The sequence below is a fragment of the Salvelinus fontinalis genome, chromosome 10 (genome assembly GCF_029448725.1).
Source record: "Salvelinus fontinalis isolate EN_2023a chromosome 10, ASM2944872v1, whole genome shotgun sequence".
NCBI lineage: Eukaryota > Metazoa > Chordata > Actinopteri > Salmoniformes > Salmonidae > Salvelinus > Salvelinus fontinalis.
This window is the reverse complement of record NC_074674.1, coordinates 35,014,347-35,024,096: the sequence shown is the minus strand read 5'-3', so window position 1 is coordinate 35,024,096 and position 9,750 is coordinate 35,014,347. Positions and strand designations below refer to the sequence as shown.

At 41.6% G+C, this 9,750-nt stretch overlaps 1 protein-coding gene across 1 annotated transcript; it reads right to left on the bottom strand.

Annotated features, from left to right (window-relative positions):
- Window positions 1-2,466: 2,466 nt before the first annotated feature.
- On the bottom strand, window positions 2,467-9,102 carry LOC129863238 (bile salt-activated lipase-like). Its single transcript, XM_055935148.1, has 11 exons — window positions 9,025-9,102; window positions 8,332-8,482; window positions 8,024-8,143; window positions 7,376-7,573; window positions 6,340-6,470; window positions 5,638-5,745; window positions 5,426-5,540; window positions 5,014-5,200; window positions 3,111-3,311; window positions 2,789-2,998; window positions 2,467-2,641 (listed from the first exon to the last, which is right to left on the bottom strand). Exons 1-11 carry the CDS (start codon window positions 9,094-9,096, stop codon window positions 2,467-2,469), a joined length of 1,668 nt encoding a protein of 555 aa, XP_055791123.1. The 5' UTR covers window positions 9,097-9,102.
- Between the last annotated feature and the right edge of the window lie 648 nt (window positions 9,103-9,750).

The following is a 9,750-nucleotide window of genomic DNA, read 5'->3' as shown; positions in this document are numbered from 1 at the left end:
TGAAGTGTGTGGAAATGTGAATGGAATGTAGGAGAATATAACACAATAGAGCTGGTAGAAGAAAATACAAAGAAAAAACTCAATACAAAGAAAACCTTTTTTTCCTACCACTATCTTTGAAATGCAAGAGAAAGGTCCCAGTTCTAGCCATTAGTCTGGTTGTAATTCCGATGGTGTCCACAAGATGGCAGCAGTGTATGTGCAAAGTGTCAGATAGATAACTTGAAGTATGAGCGAACTACATGACATTTAGTGTGAATTCACCCAGGTACATTTGGGCAAAATGTGAAGGCCAAATTTGCAATCATATTACATTTTGCTGCAAGAATATCATCAAATCTGTATACTTGGACTTTGATTTAGCTTTTCCAGTATTAGTAGCAATATTATAAGTTCAACATTTGCAAAACAACCAGTTTTCATAACTTCATAACTCTGAATAGTCTTATAATTTTTGTCCAAAAGGAAAAGGCATGCTGTCGCAAAAGGTTAGCACCTACATTTTGCGACAGATACAGGGTTTTACCAGATACTCCCATAAAACCCAGCTCACTGGCTATCTAGCTAGCTTTGTTTGACCCCGGTTGGTGCTTATTTGACAAAGATACAGTCGATCAAATGAAGACCGGCCACGTCATCGGTGTGCCATGAAAGCGTTGCTTACAAATTTTTCTGACCAAATTTGTATCCTATAGGATATACTACACTCCTAATGATATAGTGAAGTCTGGTTTATGTTCTAGGATCTCTGAGGAATACATACGAACGTCATTTGACTGGTTGAAACAATGTTTAGGGTTAGATTTACACAGATTCCTTTCTTTGCAAATTGAACGAGTGAAAATACAAAATCGATCGTGCATGCTATACGGACCTTTTTAGGATATGAAAAATGATTTTATCTAACAAAACGACACTTCATGTTATCTCTGGGACCCTTTGTATGATAAATCAGAGCAAGATTTCAGAATGTAAGTACACATTTCACCTTTAGAGGTGAAATTATCAAACCTATTGCAGTGAAAAAAGTGTTTTGTTGTTTGGAGCTCTCCTCAAACAATAGTATGGCATTTGTTCGCAGTAATAGCTACTGTAAATTGGACAGTGTAGTTATACTAACAAGAATTTAAGCTTTCAGCCGATATAAGACACTTATATGTACCGACATTTATTGTTTCTCTAAAATCTGCGATGGTGACACAAGGCGCTGCATGATTTACAGCTGTCCCGTTAACGCCTATCCTTAACAATCTTTTTATTTATTTTGTATTTATTTAATGAAATACAAACAAAAACAAACAAAAATGTATCAAGCTGTCAAGAGGTGTGTGTGTGTGTGTGTGTGTGTGTGTGTGTGTGTGTGTGTGTGTGTGTGTGTGTGTGTGTGTGTGTGTGTGTGTGTGTGTGTGTGTGTGTGTGTGTGTGTGTGTGTGTGTGTGTGTGTGTGTGTGAGTGCAGGCCCGGCTCCAGGATGACATGCCTGAGGGGGCATTTTAAATCCATGGGGGGGACAACAACTCGTATTGCTTTATAGCCCTAATAACACAAGGTAGATTGGTCCTACTACTGTTCAATTGTTTAAAAAAAATGTATCTGAAATGTAGCCGTGCACTTCAACCATTGGTTTATATAAAAACACAAGAAAGATATGTGCCCCGCTATGACATGTATCTGAAATGTCGCCCCAGCTGCAGTAGACCTACACATAATTTGCACCTACGGACACGCACAGATAAACTCGACAGGATGAGCATCACTAGCTTATCAAAGATTGTTACAGGCTTCATAGCTTAAACTTCTATAATTAATATTAAACAACTACATTTTACTTGGCATACATTGTCTTCAGAAAGTAATCATACCCCTTGACTTATTCCACATTTTGTTGTGATACAGCCTGAATTGAAAATGTATTAAATACATATTTTTATCACTTATCTACACACAATAACCCATAATGACAAAGCGAAAACATGGGTTTAGAAAATTTTTGCTAATCTATTGAAGATGAAATACAGAAATATCTAATTTACTGTATATACGTCCACATACTTTGTGGACATATAGTATGTGGATACCCCTTGGTGGCAAAAATAACTTTTGCAACTAATCAGAGAAAAACAACTCCAATGTAAATTCTGATGATAATAGGTCTACACCAACATACTGTTTCTTTCACCATCGGGATTTGATAAAAATGTGAATATTACTTGGTAGGAGTTCATAATGTCCATATAAGGTAATTTCTTGATAAATACAAACAAAATACTCTGGACAGTATTAAAAACAGAAAACAGGGTAAACTTCTTAATTGCATTAATTTAATTTGTCAATTAAGAAGAAAAAAAAAATTACAATCAGAAATGCATCTGGTGATATTGGTAGCCTTGCATTTGTGACATGACAAGACCAATCTGTATATCTGTGAATGATGCATCAGGGAGCCTGTGCTCAGTGAGAGTTTCCTCAGACGGAGGGCAGGCTGGGAAAGATGTTAGACCACCAGTTCACAAAGCGCACCCTCATCTTCTCATGGACGTAGTTCTTGTTCATGTGTGCATTGATCTCCAGGTATTTTTGCCCAGAGGTGGTGTATGCAGGCCAGGTCACAGGCACCTTCGACTCTCCGTTGTTGGGGTCTCTGTGGTGGGAAAGGGGTTGATGGTAAGAAAACATAACGGTGAGAACATTAGATACATTTTAGTTTTTGTGAGGAAAACATCACTTATACAGTAATCACATCCAGTGGGGGAGAGATATACATGATTGCATTGCAGCTCTTTTTTACCCGGTCCTGGCGAAGTTGGTCCAGTAGGCAATCAAGTATCTGGAGACGTCACGGTGGCTGGGCCAGTATGCCAAGGGTGTGGTGAAGGGCTTGCCGAACACATACTGCAGGTCATCAGCATGGTCAGCCTCCATCCAGCTGGGGTAAGGTTGGACTATCCCAGCCATGCGGCTGGGCTCCGAAAAGAGGTAGGAGTAGGTGCGTGCAGACCTGGGGTAGGGCAAGGAGAGGAGAAATTACTAGATATCAGATATGTAATGCTAGGATGGGAAACAAACTGGGTGAGAAGGGCTGTGCTACAGTAACAATGAGGAAGACTCACTGGGCATTAGAGGCGTGCAGGTAGAGAGCAACCTGGGTAGGAACCAGGAAAATGTAGTCAGTTTCGATCATAACAACGGTCTTCTTGATTGTCTTCTGGCTTGGCTCATCTCCCCAGTCAGCTGTGTACTCTGCGAAAGCGTTGTTTGTAGCAGCCTCTCCCTTTTTAGTCAAAGAACTCAAGAGCAGTTTCACGTCTGACCTGTAGTGAGAAAGAGGAAGAGAGATGCACTATATATACAAAAGTATGTGGAGACCCCTTCATATTACTGGATTTGGCTATTTCAGCCATACCCATTGCTGACAGGTGTATAAAATCGAGCACGCTGCCATGCAGTCTCCATACACAAACATTGACAGTAGAATGGCCTTACTGAAGAGCTTAGTGACTTCCATTGTGGCACAGCCATTCTACTGTCAATGTTTGTCTATGGAGATAGGATGCCACCTTTCCAACTAGTCAGTTCGTAAAATTTCTGCCCTGCTAGAGCTGCCCCGTTCAACTGTAAGTGCTGTTGAAGTGGAACGTCTAAGATCAACAACGGCTCAGCCCCGAAGTGGTAGGCCACACAGGCTCACAGAACAGGACCGCCGAGTGCTGTAGCCCGCAGCATGTGAAAACTGTCTGTCCTTAGTTGCAACGCTCACTACTGAGTTCCAAACTGGCTCTAGATGCAATGTCAGCACAAGAAATTGTTCATCCGGAGCTTCTTCAAATCGATTTCCATGGCCGAGCAGCCACACACAAACCTAAGATCACCATGCGCAATGCCAAGCGTCGTCGGAGTGGTGTAAAGCTCTCTGCCATTGGACTCTGGAGCAGTGGAAATCCGTTCTCTTGAGTGATGAATCACGCTTCACCATCTGGCAGTCCGACGGAAGAATCTGGGTTTGACGGATGCCAACGCTACCTGCCTCTATGCATAGTGCCAACTGTAAAGTTTGGTGGAGGAGGAATAATGGTCTGTGTCTGTTTTTCATGGTTCGGGGCAAAAACCCTTAGTTCCAGTGAAGGGAAATCTTAACGCTACGTTATACAATGACATTCTAGATAATTCTGTGCTTCCAACATTTTGGCAACATTTTTGAGAAGGCCCTTTTTTTGCTTCAGCATGACATTGCCCCCGTGCACAAAGTGAGGTCCATACAGAAATGGTTTGTCGAGATCGAGTTGGAAAAATCTTGACTGGCCTTGACTGGAGGCTATTATAGCAGCAAAGGGGCAACCAACTCCATATTAATGCCCATTATTTTGGAATGAGATGTTCGACGAGCAGATGTCAACATACTTTTGATCATGTAGTGTACCTCTATATTGTTTTATGTCCTACGGATTCGTGAAGAATAATGACGAGTCAAACGGAAAGTGACCCTGTCAGGTAGACTTCATTCATACATAGCATCCAGCCTAGCTGATGCGATGCTGTGCAATATTCCTTATTTTTTATAACTTTTTTTCTCTTGCCTCCATTGATTTAGTCATCCTAATGTTGGCCATCCTACAAGGGTAAAAATGTAAATTACTTTTGAATGGATGATGCTAGAAACATGAGGTTTGGACCATTGGTTTTCTTAGAGGAGTTTCTACAAAATTCACACATTATTTTACCCATTGGTCCAAATATGCATTTTTGATTGGATACCCTAGAGATAAGGCTCAACAGATATAACAACCTCTTCTGAATCTCACTGTGTTAGGGACCTGGCTGAACTGATAGCCCTGTCCTTTATTATTTGATTCTACTACCACTTGTTAGACTCAGTTGGTTCTGTAAAATCTGCAGTCCCATTTAATCTACACCATGCACATGGCCAACGACAAACAGAGTGCCCTCTTCCTCCCAGGGAACCAATCAGCCCTCTTCCTCCCAGGTAAATAATCAGCCCATAGCATAGCCACTCACACAGGGACGTTTGCGCTTGGATTGTTGATATTGGGGATGTCCTGGCCAGTGAAGAGGTGGGCATCCATGCTGTTGACCCCGGCGAGGTAGTCAATGTCAGCGGCGTTGTGGAACAGGTTACCTGGGTGATCAGGCAGGAAGTCTCCATCGATCACAGGGGAGAGGACCAGGTTGTCTACCATGGGGGCTAGAGAAAACAGGCAGAGACAGACATACCTCTTGATGCTATCGGCAGGACATGGCCATCACCAAATTACTGTGTAAAATGGTGGGCTGAGGAGACGTGAGCATCAGGCTAATGCTCATCTATACAGGTATCACTACAGGCATCAATGCATGCAAATCACATCCTCCTCAGCGTCTTTCTCACAGTGTGCCACAGCCCCGTACATTAATTAAAGTGAATACTCACTGGAGGGAGAACCACTCAGGGACGTGGAACCGGCCAGAGTGAGAACCTTAGCGTCAATAAGTTTCAGGCAGGCCATCATCTGATCATCCTTGGAGCAACCCACCTTCTCAGCAACCTAAAGAGACAGAAAGGGGGATGAGACATCCCTTTAACAGCCAATATCCCTCTCTGTCAGTCCATATTCCACCTCATTGTTACAGAAGTACACATACGTTCTCTGCAAAGGCACGGGGGTTCCTGTTGATAGCCCAGGGGCAGAGAGCAACACCACTCTGGGAGATTGCCCTGCGGATCAGCCCTTTGTTATGGGGAGAGAGTGTCTGTGTGGCGGTAAAGTACATTTAAACTCGAATTAGTACATTGCATTTGCTACATTATCATTTGCTAGCCTACTGTGGACAGAGGACCCAAGCCGAATGGCATATCTGTACCTATCTTTGCTTACAATCATAACAGGAGAACCCTGCTTAATGCTTACACATATCTAACTATCTAAAAAGTTCAACGTTAAAAAGGTCTGAAATACAAGTGTTTTCCATCAACCTTTTTAGACACAGGACACAGAGTTCTCCGAGGTCTCAGGAACTTGTGACAAACAGCTGACTATGTAGCGTACAGGACATCATGGTCCAGAATAAAGAAGCAGAAATCTCACTGTTCTCATTGTTAAATGTATCTCCACCCTACCAACTAACTTCACAGACACAACAGTTAACAGAAACTAGACACTTTGATAATTAACGTATGCTTTACGGCAGGAAGACACTGAATAATCATGACATTTTAATTAAGAGTATATAACATTGAGACTGAAGAAACATCATTCTACTAGACTTTCTTTGTATTTTGACATCACTACCTTTGCCCTGAGACCTCTGTATTAAAACTGTTACTCTCCTTTTTTAGTCCCACACCTGGAAGCTGGAGCTAACAGCGCCGGCAGACTCCCCGAAGATGGTGAGGTTGTTGGGGTCTCCTCCGAAGGCACGGATGTTCCTGTTTACCCAAGCAATGGCAGCGTGCTGGTCCCACAAACCATAGTTACCTGACATGGAAGACAGTTTTGTGAGCCAGCAGCAGTACTCTACCTACTAATTTCCCGTGGGCAGATTCTGTGTGTCAGGGCCGGCTCCAGGCATAAGCGGTCGCTTATGGAACTCAGTCTGGGGTCTTAACTTACTGTTGAGAGTTGAGTAGTAGAATACATAAGGTGCGATTTAAAAATGTTGTTGTGCATCAGCAGTTTTTCTCTTGTTATGTCAGTTACTGACAGTCACTCAATTAGCCATGTCAGCTAAGAATGTATTGATTTGTAAGTTAGTCTAGACAGCTATCATTGCCTAATACCGATTGGGCATGCAGGGCATGTGCCCAGGGGACTTAACCTTCAGGGGGCCACCATTGATTTTGTTTGTCACTCTCACTCAGATATCATTAACATGGCATAAATTAAGTTTTGGCTAAATGTGTAGAATTTCAGGAAATTTGCATTAAAACTGCAAAAAAAGTCTCTCCACACCATGGCTAGATGGGTAGAGTATCTTTTTGAGTTACCTTTTGCGAGGTTGGAGACTTTGTTTTTGATGGAAGTTTCCATTTCTAACACATACAGTATGGACACGAAGTTAAAGCAATCACGACGCTGACCAAATTACTCAAGATTTTACTTCTGGGTTAAGAGAGACCATGTACCTACTAACATAATGTACATCTGGCTCCAACAGAAGGGCTCAAGTTTCTGAACGAGCCAGTTGATTACCAAAAGTTAAACAAACACACTATTCTTAAACAGTATTCTCATATAGTGGATTCAGTCACCTGAGAATCAGTACATGAAGAAAAGGTCAATGTCATACATCAGCTGATGTGACACCGATTGTGCCACGGCCATTCACCCACCCACCTAGCCAGCCCGCCAGCCCACCAGGCAAAGCCTAGGTTGACACCTACCAGGTCCGCTGGCATCTCCAGAGCTGAGGAAGCCCAGGGTGCCCACACGGTAACCCAGGGTCACCACGATTACGTTGCCTCTGTTAGCAATCTCCTCCCCGTCATACAGATAGTTATCCAGGAAGTTAGCGCCCATAGAGCCACCAACCTGGAAACCACCTCCATAGAGCCACACCATTACTGGCAGACCAGTGGAGACTAGAAAGAGAGGAGAGATATTTCAATACATTGTGTAGAATTACACCATATAGTCATGTCATTATTAGTATTACTACACATCAGCAGTTCATACTATATGATGTCTTGATATGTGGATGAAAGACCAGGGCTGATGCCTTGTTAGCTGATGTCCTACTCTAGTGACAGGTAAAGACACAGGCACAGGTGTAGGATCTTAATTTGTGCCAGTTTGCTTCAGAAGGAAAATAATTCTGCAGCAACAGCAAATGTGAATTCTTATGTAGATTATAGTCAATGGACATTTTCGTTGAGGTTTATGCAATTTTCAAAAGAGAAAATCAGGTCTGAAATTTCGAAGTGAAAATTACAAACTTCAGAAGCTTTTTAAAACGTCAAATGGATTACAGGTTTGAGTTCACTGCAACTGGGTGATCAAATTAAGATCCTACATTTGTACATAATACATACCGCTGCTGCCCTGAGGGACCCATATGTTCAGGTATAGGCAGTCCTCTTGGCCACGGGTGTCAGACTGGAGCAAGTTCAGCTGCATACACCTTGGTTTGAACTTAGTGGCCTTGAGAACACCTGGAAGGAGACACAGGGAGAAGCAGAGTCAACTGAGATGAATGTTAGTAAGAGTAAGGTCTGATACATACCTGTCCAATATTTATTTTACAATCTGCTTCAGTATTAGTACATTGTTTTGTACAAATAACATGATATTCCTTGCTGAATAGATAGACATCTGAGGCATTTAGTTTTTTGGTACCCACCATCCCATCCAGGGTGACGCTTGGGCTTCTCAAACTTGCCGGGCTTGTCAGCGAAGGGGATTCCTTTGAAGACGTCCATGGTGTGAAACAGTCCATCAGAATTGATGTTCTTCCCCTGCACCATGCCTCCCTCAGTGTACACCACTCCAAGCTACACATCCACACCCAAAGGTCAGATACTAACTCATTAAACATTCAGTAATATGTGCATGTGTAAAGAGTGAAACTGTTTTTATAGTAGGCACCAATCTATTCAGTGTTGCTGTTTTATGGATGTAGTGTCATTGTTTTTTGTTGTTCATGAGTGCGAACTGTTGCAAAAAAGATGTTCAGCTGTTGAATTCACACTGCTTGTCAACCCATTGCTGATAAACATGTGAAAAACCTGCAGCGTCAGTACAAACGCAGGAGATGTTTTAAACTCTGATGTTTTAAGACTTTGTGTTTTACTATTGTTTACCTTCTCAGTATAAACTAAATACTTAGTAGCCTTTTGTCCAACTACATTTCTATAGTATCTTCTTCACCTCAACGAGGTGATCAAAACCACAGATAGTAAGAAAAAACAGAGCTACATTAAAACAGCTACATTAACAAATATGATATTTGGACATTTGTTTTACTAAAAAATACAATTATTTATTTACAGTAAAGATCAAATGATCAAAACCAAATCAACTAAAATGGACTTACAGTGGCAGCAGAGGCGGACCCCAGGAACAGGGCAGCAGAAACCAAAATCCACAGCGTCTTCATAACGGTCATCCAAAGACACCTGTAAGCACACCTTTTATACAGGAGGAGGCCCCTCCCATATTATACCATCACGGAGCCTGTTTTGTTCAAGACAAAGTCCATAAAGGTGCCCACTGGTTAAGTTTTTACTGCTCCTAGCAGAACTCGGTGAGGCAAATGTGAAAGTTTGTGCTCGCTAGAGCTGAGCAATTAGCACTTTTTGATTTTTTTCCGGTTTGATTATGACATTGTTTTCAAAGTTTTTGATTTCAATTATATATATTTTTTAATTAAATGTGTTACGCATTATATGGGTTGAATGTTGTGACCCAGAGTAAAATAATTTATTTAAAAAAATCGAATGACATTTTATTGGTCACATACGCATGGTTAGCAGATGTTATTGCGAGTGTAGCGAAATGCTTGTGCTTCTAGTTCCGACAGTGCAGTAATATCTAACAAGTAATCTAACAATTCCACAACAACTACCTAATGCACACAAAACAAAAGGGATGGAATAAGAATGTGTAAATCTAAATATATGGATGAGCGATGACCGAACGCATAGGCAAGATGCAGTAGATGGTATAAAATACAGTATATACACATGAGATGAGTAATGTAAGATATGTAAACATTACTAAAGGGGCATTATTTAAAGTGCATTGTATAAAGTGACTAGTG